This window comes from Carica papaya, chromosome 6 (assembly GCF_054855325.1).
Source record: "Carica papaya isolate Zhongbai chromosome 6, ASM5485532v1, whole genome shotgun sequence".
NCBI lineage: Eukaryota > Viridiplantae > Streptophyta > Magnoliopsida > Brassicales > Caricaceae > Carica > Carica papaya.
The window spans coordinates 5,522,569-5,544,713 of NC_142314.1; the positions used below are offsets into that span (position 1 = coordinate 5,522,569).

The 22,145-nt window shown below is 31.2% G+C and overlaps 1 protein-coding gene and 2 long non-coding RNA genes across 11 annotated transcripts; 2 read left to right on the forward strand and 1 right to left on the reverse strand.

Annotated features, from left to right (window-relative positions):
- Positions 1-5,596: 5,596 nt before the first annotated feature.
- On the forward strand, positions 5,597-10,405 carry LOC148253245 (receptor-like serine/threonine-protein kinase SD1-7). Of its 7 annotated transcripts, none has more exons than XM_088222865.1 (8): positions 5,597-5,714; positions 5,812-7,061; positions 7,181-7,336; positions 7,522-7,679; positions 7,810-8,020; positions 8,316-8,553; positions 9,669-9,819; positions 9,947-10,405. In XM_088222865.1, exons 1-8 carry the CDS (start codon positions 5,605-5,607, stop codon positions 10,244-10,246), a joined length of 2,574 nt encoding a protein of 857 aa, XP_088078991.1. In that variant the 5' UTR covers positions 5,597-5,604; the 3' UTR covers positions 10,247-10,405. The 7 variants fall into 7 exon arrangements, with proteins under 7 accessions (XP_088078991.1, XP_088078995.1, XP_088078990.1 ...); XM_088222869.1 differs by having other exon boundaries at positions 5,698-6,008; positions 6,111-7,061; XM_088222864.1 differs by having other exon boundaries at positions 5,698-7,061.
- A 3,392-nt stretch (positions 10,406-13,797) lies between these two features.
- LOC148253246 (uncharacterized) lies at positions 13,798-18,377 on the reverse strand. 2 transcript variants are annotated; one of them, XR_015812819.1, is made up of 3 exons: positions 17,614-18,377; positions 16,439-16,650; positions 13,798-16,291 (listed from the first exon to the last, which is right to left on the reverse strand). It is a non-coding gene; the product is annotated as an uncharacterized LOC148253246 (long non-coding RNA). The 2 variants fall into 2 exon arrangements; XR_015812818.1 differs by having other exon boundaries at positions 13,798-16,650.
- Positions 18,378-18,757: 380 nt separating this feature from the next.
- On the forward strand, positions 18,758-21,121 carry LOC148253247 (uncharacterized). 2 transcript variants are annotated; one of them, XR_015821574.1, is made up of 5 exons: positions 18,758-18,832; positions 18,990-20,222; positions 20,332-20,487; positions 20,683-20,725; positions 20,905-21,121. It is a non-coding gene; the product is annotated as an uncharacterized LOC148253247 (long non-coding RNA). The 2 variants fall into 2 exon arrangements; XR_015821573.1 differs by lacking the exon at positions 18,758-18,832 and having other exon boundaries at positions 18,841-20,222.
- Positions 21,122-22,145: the final 1,024 nt, after the last annotated feature.

Genomic DNA, 22,145 nt, shown 5'->3' on the forward strand with positions numbered 1-22,145 from the left:
CTAGGAAAACAAATACTTTCACTGTTTCAAATTTTTTTTCCAACTTCGTTTAAAGACTTTAGTAATTGTTCTGAATCTTAGAAAAACAAATAACCTGATCCTTAGAAAATAAACCACTATTCTAGGAATTAAACTCACACAACACGTAGTTAGAATCCTCATTTCCAAAAGTTCTAGTATTCTTAGAAAATTCTGAGGGGTATAGCCTTAGGAGCTATCCTCACATCCAACTATTCATAAATTTCAATATGTTTCTCATCAAAATAGCACAACAAAAGCGTGATGAGCCACAATCATTACATTAGGATGATTTTTCTCTTCAAACCAGAAAGTAAATTGATGGTGTGACAAAAAGGTGACTCGTGTCTTAAGGTCATAGTAAAAAGTAGTTTCTTGGAATTCTTGGGAACATGAAAAGTACATGCAAGAACTAGAACTAAATATAACAGTTCATAACAAAACTGATAATTGAATATGCTACTAAAAGAATTCTTAAGCACCTCCAAAAATAATCATCAATTCCGTAATTCTCTAAACCCATTTTAAACAATTACACTTTAATTATTAGAAGTTAGAAAACTAATAAATTAAATTAGATACTTGAAACTTAATGATTGATATGACTTTAGCTGAAATAATAATTATCTAAGTATACTAACTATTTTCAAGGAAATATGAATAAAGCACCATCCTGTTTAAACTCGCAAATAGAGAAACATGTCTTTCAAATTAATCCAATGAAATGAAATTGAGAGAAATGTGAGCACGATTTCACCAAAGATGTTTCCACCCAATGAAAATATTGTAACTTCATTACTTGATTGGAACCACTCCTAAATGACTGTGCTTATGAAATTAAATTCCGAGGAATACTAAAACAAAGTCCCTAAAGATGTATTTTGATAACAGAATCACTATCGTGATAAATTTTAGAAAATAAATTAGCTCATTTACACTAAGAAAAATATAAAAATAATTAGGCATCAAAGACGCTCCTTAAACAAACATACCTTTCTCGGCTTTTTGGCTAAGATAAAATGTAGTATCTATGGACGAGATCAAGGTTCTCGTAAATAAAAATTTAAAAGACCAAATCTCCTAATAAGAGAGGAGATTCCCATAAAAGAGAAATTTTTTCAAGTGACAGAAATTCCCCAATAGAGATAGACATCTCCCTAGTGAGAGAAAAATCTCTCCTAACAAAACAAATCGCTAAGTAGGGAGATAAGTGATTCCAATTCCTTGACATGCAATTTGGAGGACCAAATTGTTTTGGGGGAGGAGGGGGGGGGGGGTTTTAATATCCAGGCAGCATATATATCTATGTATACATAAATATATATAATTGAAACATATTTATAATGGGACAAAAGAAAAAGAAAAAAAAACAAAAGAAAATAAAAAAATATAATATGTATTAATTAATTAGAAATGAAAAAAAAAGAAAGACCTAGAGGTGTGTACACCTCTTGGAGCACAAACAAACCATGGCAAATATATATACATATATATATGTATGTATATATAATTAAAAAAAAAGAAGAATGTAGAGAGAATGAGAACAAACCAAGAAGCAAAAATATATATATGTAATGAAATAAAAGAGAAAAAAAAAGCAAAAAAAGAGAGGAAAAAGTGAGGAGAGAGAGACATGACGGTGAGAGGAGAGAAAGGCTTGAGCCGCGTCGACGATCGAGAGAGAGAGGGGTCGTGCGGTGTTGCGCGACACCGCAACCGAAAGAAAAAGAAAGATGAGAGCAATCACCGTTGGTTAGAGAGAGAAAAAAGGAGAGAAAGAGAAAAGAGGAGAGACAGAAGAGACATTGTCGAGTAAAGAGAGAAAGAGAGAGGGGGAGAAGAAAAAGAAAGAAGAAGAAGTAGAAAAAAGAAGAAAGGAAAAAGAAGAAGAAAAAGAAGAAAAAGAAGAAGAAAAAAGGAAAAAGAAAGAAGAAAGAAAAAAAAAAAAGAAAGCTACAGGAAAAGAGGAGGAAGAAGAAGAAGGAATGAAAAAGGAAGAACAAGGAATGAAAAGAAAAAAAAGAGAAGAAGAAAAGATAAGAAAAAAAAGAGAAAAAAAAGAAAGAAAAAAAAAAGAGAAAAAAAAGAAAGAAAAGAAAAAGAGAAAAAAAAAAGAAAAGAAAGAAAAAAACATTGAAAGAAAAGAAAAAAAAAGAAAAAAAATTAAATTAAGGAAGAAAAATGGAAGGTTTGCGACTAAATATGATGTTGGTGCGCTGCATGTGACAATATGCGCTGATTCGATCATCAACGCGTGGTATTTTCAGTGACATACGTGTGATGGCGTATGGTGATGTTAGCTACCGGGACTGCGTATTCGAGGTAAAATCCGTTCTTCATTTCGTGTAATATAGTATCTAAATTTATTAATAATTTAATATATATATTTTCTATTATAAACGAAAAAAATTATCCAAGCGGTATTCGAATTTTCGAGAGAATCGTAGACTGATCTAGAAATGATTTCCAAAGCTTTCTCGATTACACTATAGGTAAGAATTGTATTCCGTACGGAGATATAAATTATATGTTTATGTAAATGTGTACATCTATAATGCATTATGTGTGAATATTTAAATGTATGTGTAATATAATATGAATATAATTAGCATATCTAATTTGTATTTATGTGTATTTATGTAGTTTATATTTATACGTTGTTACGCGTGTGTACATATATATATATATAAATATATGATAGATGAGTATGAATTGATAAGAACAAATACGTGAATAGTTAAGTATGGTGTGTGTGATTGAATATACGTGTTTAAGTATGAATGTGTGTATGTATCAGTAGAGATTGTGTGTATGTAAATACAAAATATATATTCTGTGTGACACATGTAGTAAGGATACATGTATGTATTGTAATATATTTGTGTGTATTAATATGTGTGTATATATGTTATGTATGTTAAATGTATAACCAGTGTATGTATGTGTGGAATTTGGATACACTACACTTGCTGTGTGATCTAGTGCATATGTACGATGCACTGTATTTACTGTGTGATCTGGTACAATTACGCGAGAAAATTTGAGTATCCTGTGCTTGTTATGTGATTTGGTACAGGATAATTTAGAAAGTGGTTTGAAATGTATGACTCTAATGTACATGATGATATCGTATATTGTGTGTGTGTTTGTATTAATTGCTTGTAGAAGTTAGTACCTTAAATTAATATAGATTTGAGATTTTTAAATAAGAAACTAAATAAGCTAAATACATTTGGAAAACAAACACCGAAAAACTTGAGAGGTGTAATTTAGTTAGAGAAATAAACTGAATAAGCCACTAGGAAGGCAATCATATAAAAATTATGAAGAGTAAATAAGACACTTAATTCGTTAGTCGTGAATCGAGGAGGAGAGGGTGTGTGGCTGAAGTTCAGCGAGTATGGTAAACTTGTACATGAATAGAGTTTGAAATCTAATTCAGATGTGGATAGGTATTTATGAGTGTGGGTCACCTTGCAAATGTAATTGTTGTGACTAATGTGAGATTTTGTGTGTATTATCTATGCGATAGGAAGATCCATTTCGCATTTTCTCGATAATGATATAACGAGCATCGCGCGATGATAACCTAATTAAGCTTTAAAATACAAAATAATGTGAAATTATAAATTCGAGCGGAGTGATATGTGTGTGTGAGTAAATCCATTTTGGTTTGAGGATTTTGTGAATCCATAAGTGTAATTTGAAAGGAGAATAAGAATTAGGTTATAAGTGAGGATTAGAATATGTTTTGTGTGATGATTCGTTTTGTTGTGTATTTTGATTGAGAGGCTTTGTTTTATATATTTTTTTTATAATAAATATTATTATATTTTATATATTGCATGAACATATGTACGTAAGTCTCCGTTACAGAATTTTTTTTACTGAGTTCGTGAAGCTCATGCCACTTCACCCCCATTCATGTGAGAGAAGATGACGAAAAAAACTTTATTAGGTTTTATTTTAATATTGTAAATTAATTTAGATACTCTAATTATTTATAAACAAATAATTATCATGTTATAAAAGATATGTATTAAAGTATAGTTCCACTAAATATTTAATATTTGTCTGTCCCACTAGTTGAAAATATTATGCTAACGTCGTCACCGATATTAAGTTTGTGATGTTACATATTTATTTTTGCCTTAACTAGCATTTAGTCACGGTCAACTTTATGTTATTCTTTTAATGGTAATTTCTTCAAAATGGATTAGACTTCTGAGTAAGGAAGAACAACCATAATTCAAAAAGAAGACAAGAAATGATGTATTTAAAGAGAAACTTACAACTTTTTTTTTAAAAAAATGAATAAATTTCATTTAATTAATTACTATCTATTATATTAATTCATTTTTGAGATCAATTTAAATGTTATAATTATTTATAAATAAATAATTATTCTATCATAAAATATGTGTATTAAAATATAGTTCTGCTGCATATTTAATATTTAACGGTTCTACTAGTTAAAAATATTATGCGAACGTCCGTACTTACCGATATTGAGATTCGAACGGTAACAATTTCAAGATCAATTTCTCATTCAATTAGATAATTTAATCGCATATCTTTATCGATAACATATATCATCAAGTTGAGATATATTACATAAATTATTTTTTATCATTTCTAAATTTATTTTATTAATTTATTGTATAAAATTTTTCCAAAAAAAAAATAGTGTAAGAATTTTAAATTAGGTTAAAGAAAATTATTAAATAAATTGGCATTTAAATCCTAGAAAATGACTAATATCTAAAGCCCCATTAATGTTTGTGGGTCCGGTAGTTTATTGCATTTAATTCACTCCAACATTAACAAAAAAAAAAGCAATTAATAATAAGTAAAAATATGTGAAGCTAACTTATTCTTATTTTTTTATATTTAAAGAAACTCTTTTTATGTGGTGTATGGCTGTCCTCCTACGGGACACATTTATATGGTATGTGATTGTAGGACACAAATTAATAATTTTTTCAGATTTAATCCATTTTAAAACATAAAATTAAAGACTTTATTAAAGAGATTTTTAAATATAAATTGAAAAAAAAAACATTTTAGTATTATAAAAATTTTGTTAATTTTTTGATACACATTCATTATTTTTTTATATTAAGATATCGATACTTATATGTATATAAAAAACGTGGCTATTTTATGTTTTGGCCACAAATAATTCATCTTTGATTTTTCAAAGGCATGTTTGGGTCCTAGTAGAAAACAAGGACATAAATGAATGCGAATTACCAAAGGACCATCATTAAGAATCAACTCAGATACGTTTCTTTCAAAGACATAAACTTTTCAGAAAGTCAAAATCATTTGACTTCCAAATTTTAAATTAGGCAATTGATATCTTTGACTCTAACCCAAAGTAAAAAAAAAAACTGCAATTAATTCTACTTTATGCTTTAATTACATATATCAAATGATTACAATAAATTCTGACATGTATAAGAAAATTATACTTATTAATTTGACGGTAAATTGTCAGAACAATGAATTTCAAATAAGAAAAAAAATCTTATAATAAATTGTTTTTTACGTACATTTTTATTACAAAGTTGAATACTTGAGTTTATGTCTCCTACCCATTATAAAAAGTCAAGGAAGGAATTAAAAGTCGTTTTCTTTTCTAAAATACAATGTTATTGTTATAAATATCTTCGTTTTGATGATTATCTATGCAGGTGCGAAAAAATCTTCAATTCTTCAAATGGGTTGTCATCATATCATGATTGCTTTTGTATTTTTTCTAACATGTTCTCTTTGCATAATGTTTTCCAGATGTGAAGACAATATGCTGTCGGGAGATTACATCACTGGAAATAAAACCCTGGTTTCTGCAACTGGTGCATTTGCATTAGGGTTCTTCAGTCCGGAGAATTCCAGTAAGAGCTACGTGGGTATCTGGTATCATGATTTAAGCCCCATAAAAACAGTTGTATGGGTTGCCAACAGAGACTCCCCACTGGATTCTCCAGGTAAATTCACGCTCAGAGATGACAACTTATTGATTTTAGATCGTACAGGGAAGATTGTCTGGTCGACTAATATTACGTCGCAACATTCCGTAAACACAACAGTTGGAATTTTGAGAGACGACGGAAATCTTCTTCTCCAACTTAACGAAGAAATAGCGTGGGAAAGCTTTAACACTTCTTCTGATACAGCGGTAGCTAGAAAGATAGTCAGCTTTAACAAGAAAACCAACAAAGGACTTGTTCTGTCATCTTGGTCAAATAAACAAGATCCAAGACCAGGAATATTTTCTATGGGGATTGACCCAGAAGGGTTTACTCAGTTCCTCATCTGGAAGAAATCTAAACGATATTGGAGAAGCAATGTGTACGGGCTAAATGAAACAGAATCTACATATGGTGTGTGGAAGAATATGGACAACTTCCTCTTTACTTTAAACTTTCTTGGTGATGAACATTATATGAAATTCGAACTTATTTCCCCAAGACAAGTAGACAAAGCCAGGATTTTTTTAACATCAGACGGACAAATCCATCTTCTCTTTTGGCTCGGTAATGTATGGGCATCTATTTGGAGTGCACCATCTCATATGTGTGACTTCTACGGATATTGTGGACCATCTGGTGTGTGTGACTTGATGAATGAATCCTCTTCATGGCCGGTCTGTAAGTGTTTGCCTGGTTATAAGCCTAGAAATGAACAAGAATGGGATAGAGGAGAGTGGTCTGGTGGGTGCAAGGTGGAAAAAGATTTAGAGTGCGACAACAGAGATGGGTTTTCGAAGGTGAAGATGATGAAATTTCCCGATCTACCAATAATGCTAGGGATGATGAATGCAAGTACATGCCAGTCCAGGTGTTTGCAGAACTGCTCTTGCTCAGCGTATGGTTACTTGGATATGCCGAACAATAAAGTTAGGGATGATGATGTGGAAGGAAGAAATGATATAATTACATGTTTGAATTGGCATGGAGATTTGCTAGATCTTGTAGAATTGTTGTCTGGAGATGATAAGGGTAGAGATCTCTATGTTCGAATTCCAGGCTCCAAATCTGGTATGTTTAGTTCTAGCTGGATTTTATCTAGGGTTTACCTATAAATTTTTCTTTTTCTTACACATTTCTTCTTACGTAGAAATTATTTTAATGATTTAATTTTATGTATTTGTTTAAAGATGCAGTTACAGATGGGTCGCATGAGAATGACAATCATGTCCCCATTCAAAATAAGAAGGTGGTAGTTGCCATATCCACTGCATTAATTGCATTCCTTCTCATTGCTATAATTGCTTTATACTGTCTATGGTGGCGGAATACCTCAAGCGATCGCGGTATTCCTTTTTCTCTCCTTATTTAATTTTACAATAATAATAATAATATGGAAAATAATTTTTTGTGTAAATATAATTTAGTATATTACTTAATTATTCGTAAATATTTAAAAATAAAACAATTATATTTAATGGGTCTCATGATTTATTGATTATTAGTGTACTTATAATTTCGTTTATGGCAGAAGCAGAGAGAAATGTGATTGGGAGGAGCTTTACAAGTGAAGGCAGGCAGGAGGATGGAAAGCTGGTGGAATTCAATTTTAAGAGCATTTTATTAGCTACGAATAATTTTTCCGACTCAAATAAATTAGGAGAAGGTGGATTTGGTGCGGTTTATAAGGTGAAGTTTTATATATACATACACATACCTAGTAAATTAATATTATCCATTCAAATAGTCATATATGTGTCTATATATACAAACATATGCATATATGTTTATATAACGTATTTGATAATTATTTTTGTAGGGAAATTTGCCTCAAGATCGAGTAGTAGCAATAAAAAGGTTATCGGAGAAATCTTCACAAGGACTTGAGGAGTTCATGAATGAATTGAAACTCATTGCCAATCTGCAACATAAAAATCTTGTGAGGCTCATAGGCTGTTGTGTAAAGAATGGTGAAAAGCTTTTGGTCTATGAATACATGCCTAATCGAAGCTTGGACAAATTTTTATTCGGTAATTTTTTCTTCCTAAACCATCAATTTCTTTTTTTTTTATTTAAAATGATAAAAATTAATTTCTTTAAAAATTTTAAGTGAAATTGAAATAGCAGATTCAAAATTTTATTAGCATGATAAATTTGAAACATAATTTTTTATTTCTATTTGAAATTAAATTTTCTATAAGATTATATTTTTATTACTTTTAACATAATTTTTGTCATATTTTATTCCATTATTTGTAAGTGTCTCTAATTTAATTTTTATTTTTTTAATTTATTTTTTGATGATATATATTGTTATTGTATCAGATCCAAATGAAAAAAGAATCTTAGATTGGAATAAAAGATTTCAGATTATTGAGGGTATTGCTCAAGGAATTCTATATCTTCACAAGCATTCTAGACTAAAAGTAATACACAGAGACCTTAAAGCGAGTAATATTTTGTTGGATGGAGAAATGAACCCCAAAATTTCTGATTTTGGAATGGCAAGAATTTTTGACATGAATCAAACTGAAGCAAAGACCAACAAAGTAGTAGGAACGTAGTAAGTCTTTTTTCTACCTTTCTCTTCATTTTAGCTTGCTTATGTTATATATGGATTTATTTTTAATGTTCAACATAAAAATCTAATTATATAGTACATCATTGAAAGACAGTTATAAATTATAAATAAATATATTGATATATTATTAAAACAAAATCTTTTAAATTTTAAATATTTTTTTGAATAATTAATTATATAATTACTATTGTTACTTGGTTCAATAGGTATATATAAATTATTGTAGGAAATTTTTTTCTACTCATTATTAATTTGTACAAGTATGGTAAAACATTAGATTACATTTTTATTGAACTTCTTAACTCGAAAATTTAACTCATTAGTGTGTTATGGGGTTGCAATGACCAAATTAGATTAAGTTTCAACAAATCTATTGTCTTTTTTAATCATGCAATAAAAAATGGATCACAAATCCAACCTAGCTTTTTTTCTCATAAAGAAAAAGTTTGAAGTAGTATATTTTTTTTTCTTACTTAAAATTTATTTTTAAGTATGAATAAACATTCTATTTATTCTGTTACTAATGTAGTACATTTAAATACAATACAAATTTTTTTTTTTTATTTAAACAATTAAATAATTTTTAACACATTATATAATATGAATCTAAAGTATAATGATATATATAAAAAATATAGTGGTGCAATGATTAAGATATTCGTAAAAATTACATGTTCAAATATCATTTAAGATGTAGAATTCGATACTTTGTAGGTATATTATTAGTTAACAATGACCAACTCATAATTCTTAATTTAATGAAATTATAACTTTATTTATGAGTGTGTTGGATAGATTACAATAACAAACTTAGACTTCTCTTAACATTCAATAGTAGTTATATCCCTTTAGTTGGAATAGTGACAACGAATTAAAAAACCAAAGGAAAGTATTTTCTCAAGCAAAAAATTATGTAAATTTGTGAAAAAATTACTATGAATGTTAAAAGTACATTATTTCATACTAACATTTTCTTAAAGTATGAAAATAGACACTTGACAACATTTTTAATTATTGGTGTTATTAATTTTTTTATGTTTGTACTTTTAATTAAATTACTATATACTAATTAGACTAAATTTTGATTGTTAATCCAGTGGTTATATGTCGCCTGAATACGGTTTATATGGAAAATTCTCAGAGAAGTCAGATGTTTTTAGTTTTGGAGTATTGTTGATAGAGATTGTGAGTGGAAAAAGAAATATTAATTTTCATTGTGAAGATCTCTCTCAAATTCTCCAAATATGGGTGAGTTATATCCTCTTACTTATTTTCTCTTCTAGTGTTGTTTAGTTAAAAGTTTATATTTATGATAAATAATTACAATAATAAAATTTTCAATCTTGAAATTAATTATATTTAAAATACAATTTAGGCATGGAAAGAGTGGAAAAAAGGTAAAGCATTGGAGATAATAGATTCATCAATACGTGATACATGTTCTATTCAACAAGCTGAAAGATGTATCCATATTGGATTGTTGTGTGTTCAAGAAGCACCAATTGATCGACCAATTATGTCTTCGGTGATTTTGATGTTAGGAAACGAAACTATCTTACTTCCATCTCCCAAAGAACCTGCCTTTTGGATGAGCAATGATAATACAAGTCTTCACCAACCTTTCAATTCTCATTCCTATAATGAGATGACAATAACTTGGTCAGAGGCTCGATAGTAAACAAATGTGAAATAATTTATTTTTAAATTATATTAGCAATAAGTTAAAAGATTATTTAATACTAGTTTTTGTAATTTAGTAAAATTTTATATGATATGTAAAGGATAAAAAATATATATATAAATTATATAGATGGATATTTATCCTCTTATTCAATCTCCATTCTTTTTTTTTCTTTGAAATATCATTCTCAATATAAGCATAAAATAATTCGCATATTGATTAAAAGTAACTAAAATTGGATTTATATTAACTCATTTATATCAAAATGTTTACAATTTGATTTAGAAATATTGCAAAGTTAAGCAGTTTTTATAATTTTAATTATAAAGAAAGACTTTCATAGGATCTAATTATAACATAAAGTTTTTAGATTGATTAATCAAAATTTATATACCATAAAATTTTCACAACGAAAATAAGAATATACAGTAAAAAAAATCTGTTGGGATAAACAATCAATAATCTACAACAATATTTAAAGTACATGAAAAGAACTACGTAAGATCTATAATTTTAAAATATTAATTTATTAAAATAAAATAGAAAAATAATTTAACACATCCCTAATATGTGTTTAATTGATGTAAACATAAGTCAACAATATAAACAGAAAAAGACTATGAGATTTTAGCATCTTAAGAAATATTTACTTCTACATGAAACAAAAAATGCTTTTGAAAAGTTAAATATCTTCTATGCTAGTTTTTAATTACCTTGTAAAGATAAATATTTATACTATTTAATTTTTATTACTAAAATAGAATTAAAAATGGGAACTAATAATTCATAAAACTGTATCAAACTCTTTGTGTAGGATAACATAAGTTTTAGTAGATGAAATTTTAAGTATAATTTGGATTAAATCAATAAGTATATAAAATATATTAAAAAATTGATTTTTATGAAAAATGCTAGATAATGATTATTAATTAATAATTTTTATTAAAAAAATATATTTTTAATGGCAATATGGATTCATGGGTAAAAAATAAAAGAAAAAGCATCGTGGTTCAGGTCGGACTCATATGGATAATGGGGCGTAGGAGAAGAACGGTTCAAGTACGCGAATCAAAACAAGTTTGTGCCAAATGATAAATGTTTTTCTCACTCTTTCTCAAAAACAAAATCCTGATTTCTGTCCTTTTCTCGAAAAAATCCAAGCTACAAAGTGTATTAGAAGAGGGAGAAAGAAGTAATGAGGAGAGGCACAGTACAGATAAATTGGCACAATATCAAAACGGTTCTAACCCTAGACTTCCATCCTATTTTAGGTCTACTCGTCACTGGCGGTGCTGATTTTGATATCAAGGTATTGATATCTGGAATTACTCATTTCTCTCTGTTAGTTTGTTTATTGATTAATTTTACGTCCTTATTTGGGTCTCTAATAGCAATTAATTTGTTTTGTTAACTATTGTTTTCAATTATGTTGTACCTGGTCAAAAATTCCAAACTACGTATGAGTTTGGAATTTTTGAGTTCCTATCTCTTTTTGCCCATCTGTAAGGCATTTGCATAAAAGACACCCATTTATGTGGAAGTGGAATGTTGGTGTTTGCTTTATAGCTTGCTCTGTTTTAATCAATTGTAACTATTGATCGTTAATTATGCTTAATTCCTGTGTATAAATACCCAGTCTAATTAATGAAAACAATCGGCTCATTTTTTATCCACGAAGTAGTTACTCTCCTTTTTCGTCTCTCTCTCTCTCTCTGTTGCTTTCAAATATGATACAATCGCCTTCAGGTTTTTACAAATTTGTTATTGATTCTAGATTTTAATATGGAATGAGAGCAAATTTTTCTATCTTAACTTTCTTCGTCGTTTTATCTCTCAACATATGAAGAAGGAGAAAACCTAAAGTTACAGATAGATGAAATTTCTTCATCGATTTCCTTCCTACCTTCAAGATTTACAACATTGTTTGATTAATCACTCAAAAGAGTAAAACAATAATCTATTTTATAGCTCGGAGCCTCTACACAGTCAAGGTATGAATACTTCAACAACTGCATCAGAACCGTCGATTATGGAGAAAATCCTTGCAAGTCCTTACTATTTGCATCTGAGTGAGAATCCGTCTTTGCAGCTTACATCCTTTGTCCTCACATATAATAATTTTTACTCCTGGTCTAGGGCAATGAAAATGACTCATTTCAAAGAATAAATTAAAATTTATAAATGGATCTTTAAAGGTGCCGGATAGGGATGATCACATGTATGAATCCTAGGAGAGATGTTATGCAATTGTGCTCTCTTAGTTTATGAGATATATGTCACCATCTATAGTGCAGAGTGTTATATGGACTGATCATGCAAAAGACCTGTGGAAGTATTTGCATGATCGTTTTGCTCAAGAAGAGTTAGTAATAATTTTAGACCTACAAGAAGAAATATACAGTTTGAAACAAAATAACCTCTCGGTTACAAAATATTACACTCGATGAAGATTTTATAGGATGAACTACTAAACCTATAACGACTCACTTTCTCCGTAGAGAAATGAGCGCTATTCCACACATATAGTCTAATAAATTTACGCAGTAATAAATGAAAACCTAAGATTCAATCATCCATACACGGAATTACAAGATATGAGGCTTACAAGATTCTTTACATTAAATCACTATTATATAATTAATTGACTTTACAAGACGAACCCTTACTGTTACTAAAAATTCTTCAAAGTCTTCCTTCGATCTTGAGCTTACTCTTGATCTGGACTAATCTGCATTGGAGGATGTGAATTAGGGTGAGCTTCACGAACTCAGTAAGGAAAATGGGTAGTGCCCATAAAAAAAGACATGCACATACTCAATCACTAAATCTTCTAATCAGTTTGTTCAGTAAACATTCAAAATTTATTATTTCAGTAATATAATTCAAGACATCAACAGTTCTATAATTTATATAATTCAGTATTCAGTATCATAATTTAAGCAGTAAATAATTTAGTAGATATTAGTTCAGTATTTTAGTATCATAAACTTCACTCATGACTTCCAATCAGCTTATGTTTTATTAAAAATAGTTTCGCCGCACAATGCCGTTTTCATCGGCATCAACGAGGGCAGTAAGGATCCCCTTTACCACGTGAATACGCTACAGTTCAGTTCACAGTTTGTAGTTTGCAGTACATAGTATAAAGTTTACAATTTTTATTGCTTCGTCACGTCTGGCTAAAGCCGTATCCATTGGTATGGTTCACTATGATCACTCGCCAAAAGGCTACACACACATACCTCCCTCGGTGATACTGGTTAAACAGATTTTTTCATCTTTTGAAGATTTTTATGTTATGTTTTTACTGATCAGGTTCGCCACTAGATGACTTACTCAGACATGCACCTATTTATATATCACACACATATATATATATATATATATTATGCATCAACAAAATTCACAATAAATACAATATATACATTTTATATACACAGTTACCAACTTAAATAAGTATATATATTAACACGCAACATATACAACATAAATATACTTGTATGTTCACACAAGGCGTATATGTATTCCTACGTATATATGTTGCATAACCTACAATTATACATTTATATATGTATATATATGTGTCATACACATTTATAACTTGATAACTAGCATGCATAAAATCTGCATATACATACAAGTAATAATATGAGTACATAATTATACATCATACTCAACATCATGTTAGTTTCCAGTCATATGGAATTGTGTACATCCGAATAGGATGAGTTCATAAAACCCGTAGTGGAAAACGTGAATAAGAAAAAGTGTTAGAATTCTTATTGACTCGGGTCTAGCTCTCCTTTAAATCTTCATTGTCACTTGGTTAATTTCCTCGTTCATAAATACATAACATGTGTATTAACCGATGAGAGATTTTTAGAAATGAATCCAACAAAAACTAGTTTTACTTTGACCACGCGATCCCACTTGCCAGAGTCACCACGCGCACCACCAGTGTGCCAAATATAATCGTGCATATCCATCGAAAAGATGCTCCGTTACATGCCTCCACATGATGTCACCAGAACATACATGCTCTGCTGCCAGAAACTGCCACGCGCTGCCACCGGACGACTGCGTGCTGCCACGAATCGATCGGAACATGTCGTAGAATGCACCGCACACTCAAATTTGATGTAGATCAAGTGAAATCGCGCTGAAAAACGATGCAGATGAGCAAAATCACACCTTGGCTGCCGTGCTCTGATCTCCTTTCCCAACGTTACTCCATTGCGCGCAACTCCTCTTCCTTTCTCTCTATTCTTGCTCTACCGCATATCGGGAATGATTTGGGCATGCCGCTGCCGCTACCATCATCTCCTTCTTCATATTTTTTTTTTCTCTTTCCCTCTCTTTCTCTTTCTAACTTTCTCTCTCTTTACCCAATCCATCACTCTTTCCTGCCTCTTTCTTCTTCTTATAAATAGAAGAAGAAGACTCCTCCACACCTCGGCTCCTCCATCTCTGGTGAGTTTTAAAGGTGTGTACACCTCATCTTCTTCTTTTTGCATAGGCATGTTCGCCTCTGCAACTCCCTCATTTTTTTTCTTTTGTCATCAAAATGGTGTCGTTTTGATGCTATCAAAACAACGTCGTTTTCACCTCCTTCTCTTTTTCTTTTCTTCAAATTAAAACAGTGTCATTTTTTAATTTCCCAAAACAACATTGTTTTGACCTTCTCTACTTAAAAAAAATCATTGACATGCTTCGCCCCTTCTTTTTGGCAATCAACACAAAAAAAAAATGGCATTAAAGAACTTAACAAACTTCCCATTCTGGTGGAATTCCTCAAATACATCCATAACATCATCTTTAATCACATCCCAACAAACTTGGATGAAATTCATGTTGAATCCATCCGGCCCTAGGGCCTTGTCACTATTGTAGCATTTTTAAGGTCGCAAGCACCTCCTCTTTAGTGAAAACAGCCTCAGTATTCTTCCTGCTATCCACGCTAATATTCTTGAAAGTTAAACCATCAAGTCTTGGCTGAATCCTAAACTCTTCTTCATATAACTCTTTAAAGTATATCATGGCAGCCTTTCTCATTTTGTGATTTCCACTTTATTTCACTCCCTTCACCCACAACTCATCAATGTAATTGCATCGTCTTTGGTGGCTAGCTAAAGCATGAAAATATTTAGTGTTCCTATCACCCTCTTTTAACCATTTCTCCCTAGATTTCTGTCTCCATGTCTGTTCTTCAATTTTGGCCTGTCTAGCCACCAACAATTTTATTTCATCCCGTCTGCACCAATCCTTCACTGCCAGACCTTCACTGCTTTCTTTATCATCTAAATCCCCTAATTCCTTTAGCAAGCTACCCGTAGATTCCTCTTCTTTTCTCAGTTCCTCCTTTGTCCACTCTTTAATATCATTTGCGTGCAATTCTGAATGAAGTAGTATCAGATACCACATAATCATTCCACTTCTCCTCCACTGATGCCCTGAATTTTGCCTTATGTACCCACCTATTGTCCAACCTGAAGGGAACTGGACTCCACTGGATACCATCAGTGACGAGACAAATGGGGTAGTGATCAGAGATAGCACGCTGAAGCAGAGTCTGTGTAACACCAAGAAAGTAAATGAGAATAGGAGAATAAACGAGAAATCTATCGATTCTGGAACAAGAAGAATTGACCCTCTGATTTTTTTAAGTTCATGGCCGTCCCACAAGCGGGATATTAGCCAATCCAAGCTCCTCCACAGCTTCAACAAATTCCATAGTAGTTGAGTCTCAAAGTTACCACTACTCCTCTCCTCTCTTTTCATAATCATGTTGAAATCACCACCAACCACTCAGTAACACCCTCATTTCATTTTACAAGTTTGTAACTCTTTCCATAAAAGTTCCCTCTCCTCCTTATTGCCTCTACAGTAAATCCTGGAGAACACCTATTCCACCCCTCCCCTGCAACTCTTAAACAAAACGGACAGAGAGACTTCACCAATCAGGACATCCATGCATCAAATACGATCTTCATTCCACATCACCACAATCTCCCCGTAGCTCCTTTGGCTGACACACAATGGCTGCCGAAAATAGGAAATGGAAATAGTAACATGTACTCACTGTGGTTTTGTAGACCACATAGTGGGTAGGTGTTATAAAATGCATGGCTATCCACCTGGTTATAGATCAAGACAAAGAAATAACCCAAATGATAGTCAAATAATTACCTGTTTAGTAGAATTGGAAGCAAACATGAGTTGTAATAGTGCTAGTTCCTGTGCCAATTTCAACAATAAGTGCATCATTTCAGAAGCAGTGCCTCTTGCCTTTACAAAGGAACAATATGAGAAACTTCTGGCCTTAATCCAACAGCCTACAGTCACACACAACAACTCTTCCATGTCATAGATAGGCAACCTTTCAACCACTTTTACTCCCTCTGCAGAATAAGGCAACAACTCTTTTTCACTATTACATTTTGTTGAAACAAAAATAGATTAATTGATAGTAGATTCAGGGGCTTCATGCCATATAGTAAGGCTAATAGTCTTTTCACTTGCTGCAGACCTATAAGTAATACATATATTAAGTTGCCAAATACACAAACAGTATATACAACACATGCTGGAAATGTGCATTTTGACACCTATCCTTGTTTTACGTAATGTTCTATATGTCCCTAATTGTTCATTAAACCTCATTTCTGTTAGCCAATTAATACAAACTACTTCATTATGCTTGTCATTCAACAATAAATGTTTCTTTATTCAGGATACACAAAGCTGGAAGATGATTGGTATAGCTAAAAAAAGACGCAGACAATATCATCCAAGTTCCGAGAACCAAGAAATTCTCATTGTTAGTTCTGTTAGTAAACATCCTAGTAACTCTTTTCACGTTATAAATGATAAACTCTTTGGCATTTCCGTCTTAGCCACTTTGCCAAGACTTCATATACTCTAACAAATTGATAACTCAATTTTTCGTTGTTCCTCTTTTGATTGTGATGTTTGTCATTTAGCCAAACAAAAAAGACTTCCATTTCCTACAAGTATTTCAAAAAGTAAATATTATTTTGATTTGATACATCTTAACATTTGGGGTCCAAACTCTGTTGCTTCTTTGTATGGACACCATTATTTTTTAACAGTTGTTGATGATAAGAGTCTGTACACTTGTTCATTTCCCATAAGGACTAAAGCAGAAGTGAGGAAGCTAATTTCAAGTTTCTTTCAATATATAGAAGTGCTGTTCAACAAGGAAATAAAATATATTAGATCTGATAATGATAAAAAATTTGACATGCCAGATTATTATGCTGAGAAAGGGATCATTCATCAAAGTTCATGCCCATATATACCACAACAAAATAGTCTGGTGGAAAGAAAATATCAGCACATACTAAATGTAGCAAGGTCATTGCAGTTTCAAGCCCATCTACCGCTGAAATTTTGGACTGACTGTGTCCTTCATGTAGTGTGTCTCATTAACCAGATACCCTCTCCAATCATCGACAGTAGAACTCCTATCTAATTATTGTTCAATACTACTCCCAAATTCAATCATCTGAGAGTCTTTGGCTGCTTGTGTTGTGCATCTGCACATCCAGCACAAAGATCAAAGTTTGATCCTCGAGTCACTAGATGCATCTCCCTTGGCTATCCTTCCCATGTAAAAGGCTTTAAACTTTATGACCTCACATCTCAAAAAAATTATTGTATCATGGGCTGTATATTTTGTTGAACACACCTTCCCATTTTCTTCATTTGCAAAAGAAGTCAATAACATACCTTATACTGATGATTACTTTGCAGATTGTAACAGTGATAGATTCAAGTTCAAGTTTACAACTTCAGCAGATGATGGAGTCTATGACAATTTCTTCCCGCCAATCACTTCCGGTAATGTGTCTACCTCTTCTTCTGCATCATTTATTGATCCCATGTTAGAGACAGACTCACCTGCATCACATACTGAACTTATAGTTGAAACAGAATTACATGCACCACATACAGATTCTCAAAATCATTACATCAATTAAACCATTATAATTTAATAATTTTACAATAGTACAACTTAATTCCAATTTTTCGCTATAGATTAATCATTTTCTCATATTAATATATGGACCATTTTATGTTTTTGCCACGAATAATTCATCGTTGATTTCTCAAAGGCTTGTTTGGGTCCTTGGATAAAACAAGGATATAAGTGAATGAGAACTACCAAAGGACCGTCATTAAGAAACAACACATTTCTTTCAAGGATATAGACGCATCAACGAGTCTAAATTAGTTGACTGAAATTAGGCAATTAATATCTTTTACTCTCCCCAAAAGAAAAAGAGCAACTGGTTCTACTTTATTTTACATATTCTTAAGTGGAGGATTACAATAAAATTCTGACATGTATAATAGAATTATACTTAATTATAAGAGAAAATTAAGGACTTAATCATACTAGAATACTTATTAATTTGACAACAAATTGTTAGAACGGTGAATTCTAATAATAAAAAATACCTATAATAAATTATTTTCGTAAGTTTTTATTGTAAAGTTCAAAACTTTAGTCATATTTCCAATCCATCCTACAAAAACCATTCTACAAAGATCAAGGAGGTAATTAGAAGTCGTTTTTTTTTCTAAATAGAACATTATTACTATAAATATCCTTGTTTTGATGATTCTCTAGTGCGAGAAAATCTTCAATTCTTCAAATGGGTTGTCATGATATCATGATTGCTTTTGTATTTTTAATAACATATTCTCTTTGCAGAATGCTTTACAGATGCGAAGGCAATATGCTGTTGGGAGATTACATCACTGGAAACAAAACCCTGATTTCTGCAACTGGCACATTTGCATTAGGGTTCTTCAGTCTGGAGGATTCCAACAAGAGCTATGTGGGTATCTGGTATCATGATTTATCCCCCACAAAAACAGTTGTGTGGGTTGCCAACTGAGACTCCCCTCTGGATTCTCCAGGTAAATTCACTCTCAGAGATAACAACATATTGATTTTAGATAGTGTAGGGAAGATTGTCTGGTCAGCAAATATTATGTCGCAGCACTCCATAAACACAACAGTTGGATTGTTGAGAGATGACGGAAATCTTCTTCTCCAACTTAACGAAGAAACCTTGTGGGAAAGTTTTTAAAACTTCTTCTGATAGCATTAACAGGAAAGAAACTCAGCTTTAACAAGCAACGAACAAAGAACTTGTTCTATCATCTTGGTCAAACAAACAAGATCCAAGACCAGGAATATTTTCTGTTGGAATCGACCCACAAGGGTTTACTGAGTTCCTCATCTGGAAGAACTCTAAACCATATTGGAGAAGTTGTGTGTTAGGTTTAAGCGAAACAGACTCCATATATGGTATGTGGAAGAATATGGATATCTCGCTCTTTATGTTTAACTTTCTTGGTGATGAACATTATCTGAAATTCAATCTTATTTCACCAAAACAATAAGATAAAGCCAGGGTTTTGTTTACATCAGATGGACAAATCGAGCTTCTCTTTTGGCTCAGTAATGAATGGGCATCTCTTTGGAGTGCACCATCTTGTATGTGTGACTTCTATGGCCATTGTGGAGCATCTGATGTGTGCAACTTGATGAGCAAATCCTCTTAATTGTCTGCCTTGTTCTAAGCCTAGACATGAACAAGAATGGGATAAAGAAGAGTGGTCTGGTGGGTGCATGGTGGAAAAAGATTTAGAGTGCTACAACAGAGACGGGTTTTTGAAGTTGCAGAAGATGAAACTTCCTCATCGACCAATAATGTCAGGGATGATGAATGTGAGTACATGCCAGTCCTGGTGTTTGCGGAATTGCTCTTGTTCAGCATATGGTTACTTGGATATGCCGAACAATAAAGTAAGGGATGATGATGTGGAAGGAAGAAATGATATAATTACATTTTTGAATTAGTATGGAGATTTGCTAGATCTTGTAGAATTGCTCTCTGGAGATGATAAGGGTAGAGATCTCCAGGCTTCAAATCTGGTATGTTTAATTTCTTTTGCTGGATTTTATCTACCATTTTTCTTTTTCTTGCTCATTTCTTCTTACGTAGAATTTATGTAATGATTTAGTTTGATGTATTTGTTTAAAGATGCTGCTGCAGATGGGTCATATGAGAATGATAATCGTGTGCTCATAAAGAAAAAGACGATAGTAGCTGCCACATCCACTGCCTTAATTGTATTCCTTCTCATTTTTGTAATTGCTTTCTATTGTCTATGGCGGAGGAAGACCTCAAGGGATCGCGGTATTGTTTTTCTCTCTCCTTATTTAATTTTTCAATAATAATAATAGCATATAAAATAATTTTTATGTAAATGTAATTTAGTATATTATTAGTTTTTAATAGATATTTAAAAATGAACCAATTATATTTAATGGGTCTCATGATTTGTTAATTGTTAATTGTTAATATTTATGGTCATGATTTTTATTATGGCAGGAGCAGAGAGAAATGTGATTAGGAGGAATTTTACTTAGTGAAGGTAGGCAGGAGGATGGGAAGCTGGTGAAATTTAATTTTAAGAGCATTTTATTAGCTACGAATAATTTTTCCGATGTATATAATGTGTTCTACATATATATGCATACACATTCTTAATTAATATTATTCATTCGAATTGTCATATATATGTATATAATGTGTTTGATAATTATTTTGTAGGGAAATTTGTCTCAAGATCAAGTAGTAGCAATAAAAAGGTTATCCGAGAAGTTTTCACAAGGCCTCGAGGAGTTCATGAATGAATTGAAACTCATTGCTAATCTGCAACATAAAAATCTCGTAAGGCTCATAGGCTGTTGTGTGAAGGAGGGTGAAAAACTTTTAGTGTACTGAGTACATGCCTAATCGAAGCTTGGACAAGTTTTTATTTGGTAAATCTTTTCTTTCTAAAATATCAATTTTTTTTTATTTAAAATGATAATAAATAACCTGTTTAAAAATTTTAAGTGAAATTGAAATATAGATTTAAAATTTTATTAATCTAATAAAATTTAAAATAATTTTCTTTATTTTCGACTATATTTTCTATGAAGTTATATTTTTATTACTTTAAACATATTTTCATTATCTTTTTACTCGACTTAATTATGTATAAATTTTTTTAATTTAATTCTAATTTTTTAATTTATTTATTGATAATATATATTCTTATTGTATCAAATCCAAATGAAAAAATAATATTAGACTGGAGTAAAAAGTTTCAGATTGTTGATGATATCACTCAAGGACTTTTGCATCTTCACAAGCATTATAGACTAAAAGTAATATATAAAGATCTCAAAGTTAGTAATATTTTGTTAGATAGAGAAAAGAATCCCAAAATTTCTGATTTTGGAATGGTAAGAATTTTCAACATAAAACAAACTGAAGTAAAGATGTAACGTCTTGCCTTCTCTTCTAAGGGAGAGCGTTGTCATACACATAGAACCTAATTGTTTATGCAGTATTATGCTAAAATTTATAAGTCAACGATACATCTCTTGTACAGAATTACCATTCATGATACTCACAAAATTTTTTAAATCTCATCACTATAATATAGCTAGATTCACTTCCCAACAAAACTTTTAAAATCACTAAAAGTTCATTCGGAGTCTTCTTTCGATCCTGAACGTGCTCTTGATCTGAACTAATCTGCACTGGAATGGGGGTGTGAATTAGGTTGAGATTCACAAACTCAGTAAGAATAGAGCAGTGTCCAGGCAGAGATATGCAACCAAACAATCATACATATTTTTACAAAACAAATGTAGATTTGATATTTATAGAAATCTAATTTGAAAGACAATCATACTCATCATCATTATCGCAAAGTATACAAAAAAAAAAGCAATCAAGAACTCATCATTTTTATTATTCATTCCAAAATATTTATATCTAACTACTGTACATATTATTCT

Bases quoted from the DNA above. Each gene is read 5' to 3' on its own strand.
- LOC148253245 (XM_088222864.1), top strand. From the start codon at position 5,699: ATGATTATCTATGCAGGTGCGAAAAAATCTTCAATTCTTCAAATGGGT. The intron at 7,062-7,180 runs GTATGTTTAGTT...ATTTGTTTAAAG, and splicing joins AATTCCAGGCTCCAAATCTG to ATGCAGTTACAGATGGGTCG. The intron at 8,554-9,668 runs GTAAGTCTTTTT...TTGTTAATCCAG, and splicing joins AACAAAGTAGTAGGAACGTA to TGGTTATATGTCGCCTGAAT.